Source organism: Anthonomus grandis, chromosome 16, assembly GCF_022605725.1.
Source record: "Anthonomus grandis grandis chromosome 16, icAntGran1.3, whole genome shotgun sequence".
NCBI classification, from domain to species: domain Eukaryota; kingdom Metazoa; phylum Arthropoda; class Insecta; order Coleoptera; family Curculionidae; genus Anthonomus; species Anthonomus grandis.
Window position 1 is genome coordinate 4,141,893 of NC_065561.1, and position 21,094 is coordinate 4,162,986.

The 21,094-nt window shown below is 32.9% G+C and overlaps 1 protein-coding gene across 1 annotated transcript in view; it reads left to right on the top strand.

Moving 5' to 3' along the window:
• The window catches only part of LOC126745855 (DNA-directed RNA polymerase II subunit Rpb4-like), a 49,197-nt gene extending 36,098 nt beyond the window's left edge, over window positions 1-13,099 (top strand). The window contains exon 3 of the mRNA XM_050453885.1: window positions 12,785-13,099. Within this exon, the coding sequence (XP_050309842.1) occupies window positions 12,785-12,959 (175 nt within the window). The 3' untranslated portion in view covers window positions 12,960-13,099. The remainder of the gene's footprint in view (window positions 1-12,784) is intronic.
• Window positions 13,100-21,094: the final 7,995 nt, after the last annotated feature.

Consider the following 21,094-nt stretch of genomic DNA (forward strand, 5'->3'; position numbering starts at 1 on the left):
CAAATGGATCTTACACAACAAGGATGATTATAACCATCTTGATTGAAAGTATTGTGGGTGAATAAACTTTTTTCAAATAACTTTTGATCAGTATGATTAAATTTTTTAACTTTTTATGCTGTAGTTATACTGGTAGTTCTGGCAATAGTGTTGGCACAGCATTATCCAGGTATCTCACTCGTTCTCCGGCTTTATGAAAAAGCTACTTTTCAAAATGTTTTGCACCAATCCTGTCATTAGGTGAAGGTGTCCAATCTGCAATCCTCATATTTTGAATCCAAATATTTGCTTTTTGCAAATTTTTTGGAAACCTAAATCAAAAATATGGTAAATATTATGTTAATGTACCCTTTACATTTTAGCAGATTACCAAAAAGTATAAAACTATACTCTTTAAAATTAATAATTATTTCTTTTAACTACAAACATATTTGATTCAATTAAAATCAAGAGGGTTTTTTATGCCATAATTTTGTAATATTATGAATAATGTTTATTAGTAGCTTTATATTGTTTTTTTGGAAGAGAATAAATAAATAATATTACCTTTTTTTACTTTATTTCTACTGATGAGAAACTAGATTTAGAATTTTTATTTTTTTTTTTGTAAAATAATATAATAACAATTTTATTGTTTAAAACGAATTTAGAAAAAAAAATATTGAAAATGTGCGTACACCACTGGCAACCCAGACCTTCTTAATAGCAATTAGGACATACTCATTAAAATTCATGAACTAGGAACTACACCATACTTAGAAGCCACGTATATTAACTAAACTCTTAACGAGTATTTTATAATGTAGTATAAATCACTGGTCTTAAACAGGTTGACAATATTTACGCGTGAAAGGTGATTCCGTTTTCTTTGTGGTCATTTCAACATCCAAATCACACCAGAACACCATACTTTTAACAAATTCATGTTTTCAAACAGTGTTTTATAACACAAAAAATTAACCTATCCGACGGCTACCTAACCGATAGATCATCGAAAAGTGAAGACAGCAACAGATCAAAAAGTAGGCAAAAGAGAGAGCGGGACAAGATCTACGAGATCAAGTTCAAAAATTCTTAATTCACCGAGAAAATCAAACTCTCAGAGTACAAGATAAACTTGATGATCTCAGAAAACCATTCTTTCAAGACACAGATCTCTGACTTGAATAAAAAACTCGAGGTGTTGAACTATAACAACGCCCTAATTAATAAAAATGCCAAAGTTGAAAGGCATCTGACGATGCTGGGGGGTCAGGCTAAAGAGATGATTAATCCTCAAGAAAAAAAGAGGAAAAGAACCAGGGACGATGCGAGCCTGTCTCGGTCTTTACAGGATGGAGGCGAGCTGCCGTCTGAACTGGTTCCCCCTGTAAAAATACCAAACAAGGAGCCTGCCTCCTCAACATCCTCAGATCCAAACCCAACTGTAAGTCCCATCCAAAATCCTAAAAACCCATTATACATGCCCCTAAATAACCTCTCCTTATCGGGAAAGGAGAAAAGCGTTGATCCCAATATATCTAAAGTCCCAAAGATAGTGCTAAGAGACACGTCAAACTGGGCTACAAAATTATTTTGCGAAAATAAAATAAACATTTCAAAAGTACAGAAGGATAGATTGGGATTAGCGCTTTTCCCCAAAACATCCAAAGACCTTCGAGAACTCACAAGACTCCTTAAGGAAGAGCGAATGAAATTCCATTCCTTCTTCCTTGAAGAAGACAGAAAAATAAATGTTATCCGGAGAGGACTTGACCAAAACTTTAAACTGGAAGAAGTTGATGAGGAGCTCAGAATGATGGGGTTCAACCCTGAGTAATTGGGTTGGTTTAAAACCGGCTCTCATCAGGTTCCTCGTCCTGAAAGATCAAGAGGCTGTATTCAAGATAAAAAACCTTTTGAACATAAGGGTCTGTGTCGAGCGTTTAAGGACCCACGCCATCGATAATATGAAGCAAATTGGGCAGTGCCATCGATGCCGAGAGTATGGACACGTCATGAGCAATTGCAACGCAAAGCCGCGTTGCCATAAATGCAGGGGCGATCACATTTACTCTAACTGTGATAAAAATAGAGCAGCCCCGGCAGAGTGGTGCAATTGCGGTGGCGATCTTTCGGCGAGTTTTTGGATGCCCAAAAAACCAAAATCTAAAAAACAAATAAATTAAAAAAAACAGCTTCGCTTCTTCTAGGAGTCGAGGTATAAGTCCTAACAGGGTACATTTCTCTTTCTTCTTAGTGTGTTCCAAATCCCATCCTTTCTAACCACTTCAAACAGAAATCCCACGTAAAACCCAAATCGCACGCCAAATAACCAAAAACAATTCCTAAACACCGTAAAAGACCAGATGCGTTCACACATTCTCATCGGCCAAAAGTTGCGCATACAAAGGGGACGTGGCCTGCTCCGTAGGCTCGGGTCCAATAACATCACACCCAGACCTTATAAATACAAGCAACCTTATCCCGTTCAGTCAGTTGGCAGTTAGTTGAGTTGGCAGTTGGGTTGGGTTGGGTTGGGTTGGGTTGGGTTGGGTTGGGCAGTTAGTTAGTTGGCAGTTGGCAGTTGGGGCAGTTGAACAGCAGGCAACAGCATTCAACAAAGCAGCAATTGAGTGGGGGGCCAAACCACCGACGAAGACGTCAATACACACAAAAAGAGCCCTCCAACAGCGAGCAAACGGCAGCACCGGGAAAAAATGAAGAACTAGAGCGGGGTAAGTCTCTAGCTGGTAGTCCCTACCCCCTCCAAAAACCTCTCCTCGAACAGAGATACTCAAAAACCCCATCCCCTTCCTTGTATCCCGACCAGAACATGGAAGCAGAAAGAACTTATAATAGTGTAGAGGTGTACAAAACCATCTGCGATAGTCTCCAAACTGAGATAGATGTCCTGCGGTCGAGCATTGAAGATAAAAACTTAAAATATAAAACACTCGAAAGCGAAAATCTTAAACTTAAAAAGAAATTAAAAAACACTGAGGAGGAGGTCGATCTCCTCAAAGAACAAAACGACATCTTCAATGCTCAACTACAGGAGATGAATGATAACAAGGAGAAAATTCTAAAGATAAATGAAAAATTAGAAAATGACAACAAAAACTTTGCCGGGCAGCTTGGGGCGTTGAGGGACCGGTTGAACGAAAACCAAAAAAAGGAAAACTCAAGAAAGAGATCTAGGAAAGACGCAAACATCAGAGGAGAAGATGGTGCAATCCGAAGATTCAGATATAAACACCGATACGGAAGAACCTGGTCCCTCAGCGCACCCAGTTGCTGCGACAAACAGCAAGGAAAAAAACCCATTACACATGCCTCTTAATCACCTATCCATTGCAGGAAAAGGGAAGAGTGCTGAACCTAGCAGCTCCAAGATACCCAAGGTTGTCATCAGAGACACCACAAATTGGGCAAAAAAGTATCAATTAATTATGGATAATAAAATCAACGTATTGAAGGTACAAAAGGAGAGGCTAGGGTTGGCACTCTTTCCAAAAACACCGCAGGACCACAGAAACCTGACTGCTCTCTTCAGGGAAAGGGAAATGGAATTCCACTCCTTCTTCCATGATGAGGACAGGAAGCTGAACCTCATCCTGAGAGGCTTTGATAGGAACTTTGACTTGAGAGAAATAGAGGAAGCACTGAACCGGATGGGATTCGAGCCAGAAGAAATATGCTGGTTTAACACCGGCCCAGGTCGAAGAAGGCAAACGGATCTCGTCCGGTTCCTGATCAATAAAGAGCAAGAGGACATATATAAGGTCGACAACCTCATGAACATTAGGGTCCGTGTGGAGCGCCTCAAAACTTTTACAATAAATAACATAAGGCAGGTGGGACAGTGCCATCGATGCCAGGAATTTGGGCACGCCGCGAGCAATTGCAACGCGGGTCCGCGTTTCCATAAGTGCAAAGGAAAACACATCTATACAGAATGCAAAAAAGAACGTACAGCATCGGCCCAGTGTTGCAATTGCGGCGGCGACCATCCGGCTAGCTATTGGCGCTGTCCCAAAAACCCTAACTTTATAAAGAGCAAAAAAAACTATGCGGATGCATTAAGAAGAGAGCCCCACATCGGCCCCGATGTTCAGGGGGACGGAGACCACAAGAGATCCCGGTTTGGAGGCTGAACAGAGGAAAACACCTCTACAAAACAACACTTTATTGACTCTTTTATCCTTGCCGGAGGATGAGATAAATTTAAAAATTGATAATCTAATCACAAAACTAAATAAACTAACTTCTAACCCGGCATTTAAATTATTATTGTAAAATCTTTCCTAAAATCTTTTCTTTAAAAAAAAAAAACAAAACATTAAAATAAAAAAAAAACAGTAAACACAACACCGGCCCAAAACCGACGAGCTGGGTGGGAGTGTCCTAGACCTGTGAATCCAACCAATCCCAGTCGCCCACCCAACCTATAAATATGACCAACGCTTCCACATCCCATTCAGTCTATTCCCACGTTCCGTGTCATCACAAGCTAGAGCACCTTGATGCGACCAAGAAAAAAAAGATAGGCGCCAAAAACGTAAACAACAAATGACATCAGGAAACCGGCAAGAGCCAGCGAAGCTACGCCGGAGAATTCAGTGCAAGACATCACCATCCCGTTCAGTCGATTTCTATGTTCCGAGCAGTCAAAAATTAAGCACCTAGATGCGACCCAGAATTATAAAAAGATGGCACCAAATCTCGACAGTTCGACCTCAAAAGACCGGCAAGAGCCATATGATGCTAGCCTGGAAGAAATACAGTGCATAACAAGAAAATTTCCATGAGCCATCATCTTTCATTTCATCATCAAGACTGCTTGAGCATGTAAAACCTAGTAATCTTCGACAAAATTGATGAGAAAGACGTATCCAGTAAATAGCATAAAGGCGTAAAAGAGTACAACATTAAAAATCTTTACATCAGAATTGTTTGAAATTTGGCGCACGGGTACTCATATACAGGGTGTTCCGAAACTATTGTGGCAAAATCTATGGGTAGAACTTGTTAAAACAAACGTTTTTTTCTTATCAACCCACAGGCGTATGCGCATGCGCTCAGTGACAATAGGACATTAAGGTTCCGCTACTGCGGACAAAAGGAAATGTGTTCCGGAAACCGTGTTAGTAAATGACATAAAAACACAAGGAATATTTGGGGTTTATTAAAAAAAACATGTTTTAATTTAAAACATGTTCAAAATTCGCACCACCCGCATCAATGCAAGCGTGACTGCGTCGTACCATTTCCTCCCGCACACGTTGAAAAACTTTAGGAATTTCTGGACTGACTTTCAGAGCAGCCGCACTAATCCTTCCTACTAACCCTTCCTCTGTTTGAACCGCGTGTCGTACACAAGCGCTTTCATGCGACCCCATAAAAAAATCGCATGCAGTCAGGTCTGGTGAACGTGGAGGCCATGCACTTGGTGCGCTCCTACCAATCACTTTTTCCTAATCGAGTAAATTTTTTCCATTTAGTCGCGGTTGCAAAAGATACGGGCCAACCAGGGTATTATGATTAAGTTCTGTCCAAACATTCATACATTTTTGTTAAAAAATTCGTACATTTTTGTTCTCTTCTAGGCACTCAATATCGATATTATTTTTGTATGTACATATAAAGAAAAAAGTCCATTCTGAAGTGCAGTCAATGTCAAACTTTAAAAAGTTAGTAGGGAAAGTCTTTTCTCGTGAGTTTTATAAAAAAACATAAGATGGTGGTATAGGTACATCGATGACATATTTACAGTATTCACTCATTCCCCTGAGGACTTACTTGAATTTCAGCCATTTAAAAACTCTATTAATCCTTCTGTTAATTTTACTTTTCAAGAGGAACAATCAGCCAATTTTCCTTTTTAGGCCTTTTAATTAAAAGAACAAACATGAAACTCGAGTTTGAAATTTATAAAAAACCAACGGCTACCGATAACGTTATACCCTACTTTTCTAACCATCCAGTTAATTAAATGTTTTCCGCATTTAACTCACTTTTACATTGTTTTTTTAATATTCCTCTATCCTAAAAACATTTTAAAGAGGAACTTTTCAAAAGAATTTTTCAAATTACTCAGAACAATGGTTATCCTGACAAAATAATAAATTCTCTTTATTTTAAACATCTATCTAAAAACTAAGCCACATATATCCAAAACCGATGTTGTTTACAGATGCATATCATATTTTGGAAACCTCTCCCTTCAAGTTACCAAGAGTTTGTCGAAGGACTTTAATGAGCGATTGCGTGTTTGTTTTAGGACTTCGAATAATTTGTCTAAATATCTAGTCAACACCAAAGACCTTATAACATTAAAAGGCTAGAATTAGTATTGCCGTGGAACTATGGGCAGCTTGTTTGCTTGCAACATCTCTGATGCCAAATGCTTATGTAGAAATTGTAAAAAAAACATACCTTATACTATCATAGAAATTTGTCACTTATTTTGATAGGAGAAAAATAATAATATTCCTCTTTAAAACAATATGAGGCAAGATACCGTATAAAGAAGTCAACGATCTAATATACGTGATTAGAGAAAAAGGCAACAACATCGCAACACCGCTCGCATTGTTTATTCCACCAACACAAGTAATCTTTAACAGTGACGTCGTAAAAAATATTTACATCGTAAATATTTATTATTAATAGATTATGCTTTAAATTAAAAACAATATTACCGTTTATAAACTCTTTATGGTCGCGGTCTTTTAACATACTTCATTAGGGTAAAGGGACTTATCTAATAAAAAGCATTTTTATGGAAATTAAATATTTTATAATTATTATACATTTCGTAATAAGTTTTTATTATTCTAAGTTTATGACGACGGTTGTCTCTTGATATGATGTTATGACAATATCGGTATTTACATGTGAAAAGATCGGCTTAAATCGCCATTTTCTCCATGGAGCGGGACAAACGACACAAGTTTTTATTATCGTAACAGTCCACGAAAACACTGAAATGACTCAACCTTTTTCGTTTTTCAACCAAAAACTAAAGAAAAAACACAGAACTTCACAAAGGCCAAATGTTAACACAAAACCGGTGTGTCAAGATGACATTAGTTTTAGCCTGCGGTATTGCCATTTTAAATATTTTAGAAGCGGTTTTAGGAATAAGAATATTATTTTTTTTTGCTTTGATGATGTTATTTTTGCGCTTAGAATAACACATCTATTTCTACTTTTTATTTTTAATCCAAAATCTAACATCAATAAGTTAAATTAATATTATTATATTGTCGATATATAGCTGAAAATTTCCTCTTTTGAAAATGCGTGTAAACTTGACAACAGAGAATCAATAAATATGTTTGTAAATAAAACTCCCGTCTTGCCCCTGTGCACATGTTAAACTCAAACAAAGTTGTTGTTTGTTCATTCTAGCCTTTCAATGTTCTAAGCCAAAGACACAGATCACGTCACACACAGATCTGGCGTTTACAGACTACAATGTTCTCATCAAGCGGAACGAGAATCAAAGAACATATCATATTAAACTCATTGAAAAGAATATAAACCGATTTATAAATAATATCTCTTCTCTTTTCGCTACTGAAGCAGATACCAAAGTGCTCCACGTTTGTCAGAAGGGTTTGAAGAAGGTTTTTTTTTAAAGTTGTGGATGTTTTGGAAATCCTGGAAATAAATAAAGCCATCAAATCACCGGTTTACACTTGGGTTAAAGACCAAACTAAATTTGAGACCAACATCTTTTTTAATTCCTTAAGTCCTAACAGTAAAACTAATATTTGGTTTGACTCATTAACATATTTAAAACACTTTATTTATTTATTTGTTTATACCCTATAACACTACAGTCCGATGGTTCTCTCTCACTCGCCCCCAGTACTGTATTAGAAATTTGCTAATCCGGGATTGTTCAAATTTCTCTAATTTTAACCGTTTACTAGGTGTCATGCAATCTACCATTCAAGTATTATTTTTTATTGTTTATACTTTATGTGTGTGTTAAGTTTTTTTTCCCAGAGTCGAAAGATTTTAAGTTTTTTACAATTTTAGTCTGTATTTTTTGAAATCATCTGTCAGAGAAAAATGTTCGTAAATTGTTTAACCTATTTGTAATATATCTTAGAGTCTGATAATGGCAAGAATACTTGCCGAAATGCACCAATCCTGAAATTATAATTATTATTTTATTTGAGGAGAAAAGACTTCCTCTACTAACTTTTCAATATGTAGAAATGTTAATGAATGACTTTTTTCTTGTGATACCTATAAGTGCCGAAATAAGTAGAAAACGTTGGTTTTGGCGAGATCTATCCATTCTTACACAATACTTTCGGAACACCTTGTATTTTTCTCACACGTCCTATTTCTTTTTCGATATTCGATCTGGTTATCTTTACATTTAATAAACTAAATAGTACCAGTAACCAGCTGACAGTCACTGACCAAGATGATAGCCATTATCAGGCTGATGGCCAATAATAACAAACCATAAAATGTAAAGTGCAATACCAAACAAAAAAGGGAGGTGTCACTGGAATTGAATAAAAAATACGTTGACCAATTTTCACCTTATTCTAATAATGGTTTTTTTCTTGTATTTTCTAACATCCGAAAATCACGATAGCGGGTTAAACGCTAGAGAACCGGCAACTACGCTGCGTTAATGTGTTTTTAATGCCAGGCGCTTTTGCTTTACTTTTAGCAAAATTCGTATAGCACGTCTAAATTTCAATCGGAAGACATTAGCCATGCGATTAATTAACGAGGAGTTTGTATACTATCAATCTTGCTTAAAGCTTTTAGAAGCATTAGTAGCAAAGCAATTGTCATGGAAATGTAAAAACCAAATAATTACCAATAAATAATTATTGCCTACTTTCAGGTAGATTTATTGGTAATTAGAAGATAATTAGAAGATAACACTAACCTTAGAAAAGTTAAAAAATATGTAATATATGCTTAGTTTTTAGGAGAGGCACTCCTAATAACTTTTTATTTTTGCCGCATTTTTCATACACTCGATTTGTATAAAATTCAATATTATCACGCTCATATCGTGGAATCTGCGGAGTATAATTTGGAAGACACTGTTACTACATACATAAAGTCCAGTTCAGAGATCTATTAGAATCTTTAATGTACCGCGAATAGTCCGTGTGCCGGTGTTGCTTGTATTCTTACATGGCATGCATGTTTATATCGCAAAATTTTATGTACAAAGAGTCATAAAGTAATATTCTAAGCGATATTTAATCATTCCATTAAACAAGTAAATGTGTAAAACATTTTTTTTAACTTATACATTTGATTCGTAAAATTTGACTACAGACCCAGCCATTGAAGCGTGAAAAGTTGCACAGATCCGACCTTAAAATTTATTTGTATTTAAAATTTTATTATTCGGGATTTTTGGGTTTAGTTTTATAAAGTTATAAATTCAGCATAGTTGATACCAAGATAATATTTAATTTAAAGATAATATTTAAGTACGTAAAATCAGTTTAACCAAAAATGTTAATTTAATAAGTTTAGTTTTTAGCGCCATCAGTAGGGTGTTTATAATAAGTGATGAGAGAATAGGTGTACAAATTACTTAGGCCCATTTATTCCGTAAGGCATTAAAGGTTTACTTTTTGACACAAAAGGGGAAAATATTTTGCCTGCCACATTTAATGTCCTTTTTATTTTTTTTAAATTTATACGTATTATATGTTATTAAAATAACTTACACATGAAACATCTCATCTCTATATTTAGTAGCAACATCTTTTGATAAAAAGTAAATATGTAGTCATAAAAGTAGAAGTATATTTTTTAAAATAAACTCTTACATTAAAAACCATCTAGCTATCTATATCTTATGTGTGTAAAAGATACAAGTTTTACTTATAAAAATGTACTATTTATTAATTTGTATTACTTTGCATCCTGAATGTACTATTTATTAATTTGTTTGCCTCATATCTAGTTATTGTGCAAAATAGGAGAAATTCTTTTAATAATTTAACCACTCATTTGAATCTGGCCCAAAGAGTTAATATAATTTTCTAAACTCTGTTCTTTCGCCTTTTTTCGTTAGCTATTTCTTCCATTAAGGAAGGCAACAGTTTCTCTGTTGCTGCTATTGATTCCAACTTCATCTCGCACTGAAGCATATGGATACTACAACAGTTTTAGGTGTTCACGAGTACCACAAATAGTTTTTAAATTTAATTAATAATAAATTTACAATATTTTTTTTTAACAATTACAACTTAGATGTAAAAAAGCCTTTTTTCTTTCAGTGAATTATGAAAGAAGTAGTCTTGCCACTCTGGGACATAACAAGTGTGGCAGTAACTGTAAAAAAATAATTAAACTAGTTTTATTGTGTCGCTGAAGGACGAACAGGAAGAGTAAGCTGTAAAAACAAAATTTTAAACTTGTTTAATAATAAAAATATGGTTTTCTTACTATGGCAAAAAAGGGACTTTTTCCCAGAGAATGGAGGAAGAAGCAGTCTTTATTGTGTCGCTGAAGGACAACAGGGGCAGTAAGCTGAAAAAACAAAATTTTAAACTTGTTTAATAAAAATAGGGTTTCCTTACCATGTTGAACAATAACTAGTTTAGACACAGATCTTCAATTTCTGCATCAGATCAAATAGCATATTGTACTATAGGGAACCCCTGTTAAAAACACTGTTTTTTTGCACTGCAATCATTTGTGAACTGGGGATCATTCTTTAGATTGTTATAGACATTTAAACAAATTTGTTTGGCGTGTGTACTTAAACAATTACGTTTTAAAACTGCTTGATTTTCCCCTGTAGCTTCTACTTCCCTTGCTTCTTCCTCTGCTTTCTCAACACTAGAAAATGAACTATTAGAACTATCTGAGTCTAAATCATTGTCCAGATCACTCTTATTGTTCTCATCACAAATGTTATTGAAGAAGTAGTCCACACTTGCAGTGGAGTTAATAAGTCAAAGGGTAACTAAAATTAAAATCACATAATTACAAAACTTGAGAGTTTTGTAATTATGTGATTTTAATGTTTGTATAGACCCTGCTTAGTCCCTTCTCATGCATCTTAATATGCCCTTTTATTTATTGTTGAAATTTTAACTTTTGACCTTGCCAGTAGCACGATAGCTGGTTATATGTTGTGACGAAAACCCTCATTGGTATATCCCTGAAGATGGACATCTTATATGTCCGAAACATGTAGGATAGATGATTTTTAAATAAATTTAGTGGAGGATGACAGAAACAATTTTAGTTACCCTTTGACAAATGCTATTGTCTTTCTTGTGTCACACGGTCTCCATAAGCCCGCGCAAACACTTTCCTCTTAATGATCTCAAGATCTCATGATGATGACCTTAAGATCTCTTCAAAAACATGAAAAAAATAGCCCAAAAATGTATCTGGGTACGGTCCTGTAATCGTCAAAATCAGTGGGATAGAGAAAGAAATACACAATCACTTGCACAACCTAAAGTAGGAATCACAGAACGCACGTGTCTTATCTTTGTTTAATAGACTGGCTAAAAAGAGGTAAGAAGTCTGTGAGTGCTGAAAATGTTTTTTGATATTATTTTCTTGTGATATTATTTTCTTTATAAAAATTGTCATTTTCGAAAGAAAAATAAAAAATAGTGTAAAACATGGGATTTTACGTATATTTAAAATGATTTCATAGATAAATTATATAAAATGTTGACATTTAAACATGTTTATCATGCGATAATAAATACGACATTGGCGCACGGACTATTCAGTGCGGCATCTGCGACACATCAAAGATTCTAATAGACCTTTGAACTGGACTTTACTCGTGATCGTGACGGTACCGTCAGGTTCAAGTGTTGTTCCTATTAACTTTCCGACTACTTTTTGACTAGTAACTATAAATAAATTGATTTGAATGATGAATTAAGTAGTCATTCTTTCTAAAAGTTGCCTTAATCCTACAAATACTCCGAGAAAAGTAAGCGACTTATGTTTACAGGTAAATTAGCAATTTTCGACGAAATTGCTGGATATTTTCAATAAAATATGAAGAACACATCACTAACAACACGGATGTCAAATTATCATCCAGTTTTCAAAATAGAGAATAGTTCAACCGACGCGACGTTGCAATTCCCAAACACAATATCAACATGAAATAAACAGTTGTTGATGCCATATTCTGCAAACACAATTTTCTAGAAACTTTCACGGCGGTACCAAAGATGTATTATTATAAATAAAGTAATTCTTTATAATTGTTCTTTGATAATCCTTAATTATTTAAGTAGTGATTTTTTAATTATGTGTAAAATAAAGTTTTAATTAAGAAGAAATGTATTGACTTAGTGATAGAATGTACTTTCAACCGGTTGTTGACAATATTAGGACTAAATCTTATGATCAACAGCTTATGGATATTTTTTAATAGAGATCAAATTGGTCCTAAAATGTTAGAAAATACAATACAGTAATTATTTTAACATTGTTGTTTGATTTTAAAATCGACTGCTTAACATTGCTTTTGCATTTCCTTCACTAATTCAGCTATTCTATTAAACTATTTTAGTAAAACCAAAATAAGACCATTGCCATATCAAACTTAAAAAAATACGTGTACGATTTATAGCAGCAGACAGTTAAAATCAGCTGTTAAATAAAAACATGGACAAACAAAGTTATGCCAACCTATTTTTTCAATTTATCTGTGCGTGCGTCTAAGGTTCTTAGAATTTAGAAGTATATTTTAAAAATATCGTACATCAGTTGCGCAATTTTGTGGTAAATGTATATTATATTTAATTTTCAGTTTGTTGAACCAAAAAAAGCTGCACAAATTTGAGCTGGCGGCTATAGCGAATCTTTGTCCCGAAACTGCCGAAGAAGCGAAATCCTTGATACCTTCATTGGAGGGTAGGTTTGAAGATGATGAACTGCAAGCTGTACTGGATGATATTCAGACTAAAAGAAGCATTCAGTATTAAGGAATTTTTTTTCTAAATGTTGTTTTTTTTTCTTGTCCTTAAATCTTCATTTTTTACTACTTATCATTCTATACAAATTTGGTTAGTTATGATAATTTAAGTACTGCTAGTAATAGATAAATATACTTCTATGTGAAGAATTAGGTTTTTTTTGGTATATACATTAAAGCAAAAAATAAACGGCAATTAAAACAAAACATACACTTATGTTATGCTGAAGTTATACTCTAAGGTGAAAATTTGAAACTATACGGGGTGTCCAAGACAAAACAGTCCACCATCTCAATCCATATCTTGAAAAATAAGTTGTTTAGCTAAAAACGGGCAAACACGCTAAATTTAAGGCTCTACTTCCCATTCCCACGAAAATTAATTTTTATACTTTGTATTGTTTTATTTGAACACAGTTGCACTTTTCGGCTTAATTTTTTCTATATTTCAGATAAAGGATTGATACATGCCTAAAACTATATTAGAAGGGTAGTAAAAATTAAGCATTATATGAATTTTTCAACTAAATATTGGCATACTTTAAGGCAAACTACATTTAAATAATAGCAGACCTCTTATCATATTTACGTATTTTTAGGCATCCAGCAAACCTTTGTCTGTAAGTTGGTACAAAAAAAACGATATATTCTAAACCCTTCCAAGGGTATTTTTAATTGCCGCCACGTGACGTCATCTACAGATTATTTAACTACTTCGTTTTAGCAATATTTTCAGTTCCAGGTTTTCAGGCCCGTATTATATTTTATTCAAGTGATGCATTTTTAAACAATATAATAATGGCGAGGTCAAATAATTTTAATTTAAATAAAGAGAATTTCTTAAACAGAAGTAATAATTTATATGAATATAAAGCATTTTACTAGTGTGCATTTGACTCTATTTTTTTAAATTTGATATAGGAGCACTAATATAGTTATTTAGTAGTTTTGTAAAGGCCTGTATTTATAGATATTTCTAAGTCTTTTATTTCTTTTAATAATGTTCTGAACTTAACAATGGCACCATTGAAGTCATGCATGAAATTTTCTTTAGCAAAACCAAACCATACTTTTGATTTTATGGAAACATAATAAACATATTTTTTTTTAGAATTAATTTAATATACATATAGCAGAAAAACGGGTGAAGTTTATATATTCAAGTGTTCTGCCAGATATTGTATTTAGTTTTATTTAAATTTAATTTTTTTTTGTTTGACCTAATTCTCCATGGTCCATAAACGGGACAGCCTTTATATTTTGATGTTATCTATTTAAGTCTTTAATTCTCAATTTTATATCATGTACATTTCTCAGCCATTTAAGGTCCCAGTCATTTAAGTGATGTTTAAAAATCTCAAATTTTAAACATAACATTTAAAGTAATGAGAGATTTAAAGAGACCATCTCGAATAACTGCCCATATAATTCGATATACAGTGTGGTCCAAATTGGGTGTACATGTATGGGTATCTTGGAAACTATAAGAGATAGAAAATTGGTTAAATAGGGAAAGTTGTAGGCCATTTAGTTACCAATTAAGTGCCGCTTTCAGAACGATTTTATCTTTTTCCGATTTTGAATTTGATATTTGGAAAAAATCAAAAAGTTGCATTATGGAAAAAGGGCTGTATTTTTTTTATTTCAACGTATTTTTAAAATCTGTAAAAACATTATTAGGACAACTTTTTAAGGACAACGCATACCTGAATTCAGTTTTTGTTTTCGACGTTTCGGTTCTGAGTTTCCATCCTCAACTTCTTTTTTTCTTATGGCGGCCATTTTGTTTTTTTGCTGAATTAAAAAGATCTTTTTCTTCCCTTTAAAATGATGTATAACACTTTATGAAAATATTTTGTGTTTAAGTCAAAAAATTAGATAGTTTATTTTTCGCTGAGTTGGCCATGATTTTTATTGGCATTTTGTTATACACACAATTTTTATTAACTTACTAACTTGCTAACTTATACTTTTACGTAATTTCTAACTAAAACAATTAACTACTTGTAACAATAATATTACATTAAACTATTTAAAATGACGGCCATTTTTGTTAAAACATTTTTCACATTTCTTTAAAACACTTCTAGTTACCTTGCGCAGGGTGTTTCTATTTGTATTATTTAAGACATTCCGAACCCTATCCTCTAGTTATTCGAGTGTCGCAGGAGGTTCAAATTCGTAAACTTCATTTTTAACATATCCCCAAAGATAAAAATCCAGGGGTGTAATATCTGGAGACCTAGCTGGCCAATTTACAGCACCGCGGTTCGCGATAAGTTTATTATTAAATGCTTGCGTTAACAAGTTTTGAACGTCCCGAGTATTATATGCGGGACACCCGTCCTGTTGAAACCATACATCACTCCATATTTGTTCTTCAGGTATTATAGCTCTCACGGCAGGTAATATCTGCTCTTCCAAAAGATTTAAGTATCTTTGACCTGTCAGTGTTTGGTTATAAATAAAGGGCCCAATAAGGTGATTATCTAAAAACAATTATAGCATTTTACTTGAAAATTATTTTGTGGAGTGGGTAATTAACTTACCGTACATATCACACCATATATTAAATCCAAATCTTACTTGTAGTCTACGTTCAGCTACTTCATGAGGATTCTCAGTAGCCCAAAAGTGACGATTATGCCTGTTAAATACTCCGTTTATTAAAACGTTTCGTCGGTCCAAATAATTTTCCTGCTGAAATTAGGTATTTCTTGACATTGCCTTACAAACCAGTTTGAAAATTCTAATCGTCTTGGGTAGTCTGTATCCCTTAAACCTTGAACAATAGTAGGCTTATATGGATGATATTTTTTTTTAAGGACTCTTTGAATGGTAGTCCTTGGTATATTCATATCAGTTGCAGCTTTTCGGGTCGATGTTTTCGGGTTGGCATTAAAATGATCTAAAATGTTTTCATCGCGAGCTTCATTGTCCCTTTGATAATTTTCTGGCGTCGGTATTTCAAAACTTCCATGAGTTCTAAGGTTCATGACAAGCCTAGCGAATAGTCTTGGACCTGGCTGTTGTCTCTCAGGATACAGTTCCAAATACCTAGCGATTGCAAGATTTGCATTTCTATTACATGTAATATAACATTCCAATATGTCAAATTTTTCTTCACTGGTATAGCGCATGGCTATTTTCGGAAATTAAAAATTTAAACAAAACTCACTAAAGACAAACGAAAACAACTAGATACGAAAAAACTATTTAACACTAACAAGAACAAAAAATTAACAAGATAAGAAGTTAAATCAAATAAATAATATTTTGCAAAACTGTCAGTAAATGACGCTAAATCATTAAGCAATAATAATTGTTTATATGACAAATCGCCTCCGTAGTCATGGCCTCCGCATTTATGGCTAACTCCGCGAAAAATGAACTTTGTAACTTTTTGACATAAGAATGAAATATTTTCATAAAGTGTTATACATCATTTTAAAGGGAAAAAAAGATCTTTTTAATTTAGCAAAAAAACAAAATGTTGAGGATGAAATCTCAGAACCGAAACAAAAACTGAATTCAGGTATGCGTTGTCCTTAAAAAGTTGTTCTAATAATGTTTTTACAGATTTTAAAAATACGTTGAAATAAAAAAAATACAGCCCTTTTTCAAAAATGCAACCGTTTGAGTTTTTCCAAATATTTCAAAATCGGAAAAAGATCAAATCGTTCTGAAAGCGGCACTTAATTGGTAACTAAATGCCCTACAACTTTCCCCATTTAACCAATTTTCTATCTCTTATAGTTTCCAAGATACCCATACATATACACCCAATTTGGGCCACACTGTATATATATATATATATATATATATATATATATATATATATATATATATATATATATATATATACACCGGGTGGTGCGTCGCCGAGCGGAATATAGGAAGACCCATGTAAATTTTAAGAGGGTCAATTATTGGCTTCCCTGTACATTTTATAGAAAAAATGTAAGATAACTTTTTGAAGAGACCAATCTGGCAAACCCTTGTGCAAAGTTTCAAAAAATTTTAATAAGCGAATCTTGAATTATTCAATTAAATGTAATTGCAAAATTAGCAAATTTTCGGTTCAGGTAAAACCAAACGGGTACCAGTAAAATGAATATTTTCACAGACGTGAGGAAAAGTATCAATAAATTAGTGACAGTCATATTTGAAAACAAGTATGAATTATTCAATCGTCGAAAAAATAGCCATAATTAAGTGGCATTATGCGGGAAGCAGTTTTAGAGCAGTATCTGAAATGTTTTCAGCTTATTTCCCCACGAAGCCCATTCTGTCCATTTCAACTATTAAACATATTGTCAATAAGTTCGAGTCCAAAGGTACCGTAATAAATACACTGAACGAAAAATTAACATAAATACAATGAAAATCTTCATTAAGACAATGATTTTTATTATTGTTTTTCAGCCGATGAACAAGTTCATTAAGCCAATGATTAGTACATCATTAACCACATGAAAGGGATTTCATTATGTTAATGAACATTGTTCTTTAAAATAAAAACCAAAATTATTATTCCTACTAAACGTTTCATAAATATTATGAAAACTATTCTTTGCCGTAATGAATGTCTTCATTATGCCAATGAAATTATATCACTAATTTAAAAGGCTTTTCTTAGCAATAATGACCCATATTCTTTGTATCAATGAATCATATTCATTGAATAAATGAATCAATTCATTGATTTAATGAAATTATTCATTGAGGAAATGAAATTGTTCTTTGTTTCAATGATTTTTTTCATTCATTTAAAAATATCAATTATTGATTTAATGAAATTATTCGTTCTTGCAATAAATCGTTTTTTATTTTATTATGATTTGATGACGTGCTTCGATTGATTGTGGAATAATCTGTATGAAATTGGGTGTTCTGTATAAAAAAACAAACACGTCGTCGGTTTTACAAAAATATGTTAACGGTGCAAAGCTAAAAATATTTTAGTTGTATACTCCAATTCCTCTACAGCATTGTCAAATTAAAAAATTTCCTAAGGCATAGTTTTCGCACAATTTTATGCCTGAGAACCACTATAGATAGAAGTATTAATACTTAGTAGAATCTAAGTATTAATTTGTTTTAGGTAATTTTTTTATTTTGGAGAAAATAAATACACATTATAAAGTTATATGTGTAAAGTTTATTTACACATATTCGTTCTGCGGTATTCAGATACATATTTAGAAATCGCACTTTCGTGTATTTGGATTTAAAAAAATTTGTTTGTAAAAATAAAAAAAAAAAATCACTTTCATGAGGAAATTCTAAATCGAAGATATAAATTAATTTAAAACAAATATCTAATGCCCTTATTATGCTGGTAAATTTAAATCTGATATCATCAAAATTGACAAATATTTCATCAATTTCAAAAATACTGTTGCCTGTAGCATAAATGGATGGCTGTAGGGATACTTCTGTTCTTTTAAGGTGGTCTATTCTCTCCTCGATTTCCATAAGACTGCTTGCAATGTAGATAACTGACTCTTGAGCGTCTTTTATGGTATATTTGGTAGTTGTTCTTTTTCCTGTACAATCTCTTTTAACAATTTTTGTTGTGGGCACTAAATACCCATGTAACATCTAGATTAAGGCAGCATTACGCCCATCTACAAAACGATAAATAAGAGATTATTAACATCAAATAAAAATCTTAAGGAACGTGAAGTTTTTTGAATGGTTTTTCACGTCATTTTGGCTTTATTTATTATTAAAGAAAACTGAGAGGCAATATATTGTAATAATTCTACTTACTCTCTGAGATGGTCATCATCGAATCATCAGGTTTTTTCAACACAGTTTTAACTGATTTATTCTTTACGTGATTTTCCATCTTTGGGAACGAGTACAGTTTTTCCCATGACTTATTTCATTCTTCCAACAATCCATCCTTGCTTGACATACTATTGAACGCCAACGTAAAATCCATGTCAATCTGTAAACGTTACAAACATAAGTAGGTCAAATTATTATAATATTCACTTATTTTATTTAAAGCTCATACCAATCTATCCAGATGGATTTTTATAGAAAGGCCATTTTTCAGTTATTTCAGACGAGCTTTTGGATGATGAAAATTGGAGATACGTACTGTATGCGGTTTAAATGTAGAAACTAAAAACAATAAAATAATTTTGAATATAGAAAACTTAAATACTCACCTCTGGCTAATTTCAACTTTTTGATATTTTATTTATTCTTGAACCCAAATATCACTTTTCCAAATTATCGAAACTTTCTTGAATCTATACTCCACTATTGTTTTAAAAAACCACGTAAAATCCAGAAGCACAGGCCGCTATAAGGAAGCGATTAAGCGAGTTCGAGACAAGAAAAGACTCGCAAAATACAGCGGAGATTGAAGAAATATTAATGTACAATACGCATAGGATCAATGAGATCGTTTCATTATTAATATGAAAACTTGTCTTAAATAGGTAAATCATTATGCTAATGTAGTTTGTTCTTTAATATAATGAATTTAAGTTATTAATATCAAGATGTAGTCAAATAAATCACTTTACATAATATTAATGAAGCTGTTCATTGGGATAATAATTTATCGTATTTGATTTAAACGAAAGTGTTCATTAATTTAATAAACAGTCTTCATTGAGACAAAGAATACCATTTCATAATATTAATGAATACGGTTATTGTTGGATGATCAAAATTACATTGAAACGATGAAAAACTTCATCATATCAATGAAAAACAATTGAAGATCGCCGTTCATTAATATTATGAACCTTTTTTTTTCTCAGTGTAATTCTAAATGTTCAACTTAGGATATCGAAAATAGAGCAGAAGAAAGAGAGAAAAGAGATCTTAATATTCTACTGAGTGTGGAGGAAAACAAGATGGTTAGTACGAGGGTACTTGGGCAAGAGTAAATAAACATACAACGGTATTGCGCACTTTAAAAAAACACAAATATTATTCGTATAAATTCGAAAAACATCAAGAGCTGCAGGAAGGAGATGAAGAGCAAAGAATGGCATTTTGTTTTGAAATGATGGAAAGAGCAAATAATGATTTTGATTTTGATGAAGGGATTTTTTAAGAAATATTTGTTTTACCGATGAATGTACATTTACCCTCAACAATGAACCAAATGTTCAGAATTTCCGGTATTGGAGCCAAAAATTAACATCGCTTTGTTCATACTCGGACACAATATTCCCAAAAAACAAATGTATTCGTGGGAATTATCGGGCACCATATCATTGAATCCTTTTTTATGGTCTATAACCTAACTAAAACCTATTTGGACTTATTTCAAAATCAAATTGGACCCGCCTTGGAAAAAGTGGTTCAGGAAGATGAAATGATCTGGTACTAAATGGATGGTTGCCCGGCCCATAATGCCCCTATGGTTAGATAGTGCTTGGAAAATGCTTATAACGGCTATATTATTGGTCCACGGTACCGGATACTTTGGCCAGCCAGGTCACCTGATCTTTCACCGAATGACTTCTTTTTGTGGGGTCATTTAAAAAGTGCCATTTATAAAAGTGTAAAATTTGAGAATCTAAACCAGCAACAAAAGGATATTTCGTTAGAATGTAATAAAATTTCCCAATATTAACTTAGTAACGTTAGAAATAAATTTTATGATCGGTTAGGATATTGTTTAGCTGTTAATGGGGGGGTTGTGTGAACATTTGATTAATTGATGTTTTTATGTAATTCTATAATATTTTTAAAAAAGTTATTATGGTAAGTTTATTTTTTATTTTATTTTATTTTTCCACACTTAGTAAAATATTAAGAGTTCTGTTATCTCTTGTTTCAGATCTATTTGCGATCTTCTGAGTTAAACATTTACAATTATTTATTGCAAAATCTTTGGACTCGAATTTACTAACAATAGGTTTAATGGTTGAAATGGACCAGATAGGCTTGATGGGAAAATAAATTGAAAATATTTTAGATACTGATATTGGTTTAATTAAATTTTAAGTATGATAAAATATTTTTTTTTAATAATCGATAATAATAATTGTTACTGGTTTAACTTAATCGTTATATTAAATAAAAGTTTAGATCAAAAAGTAATGTTAACGTGTCTTACTTTGAATGTATGGTTGTGAAATTGACAAAGCCTTATAACAAATTGTTTGC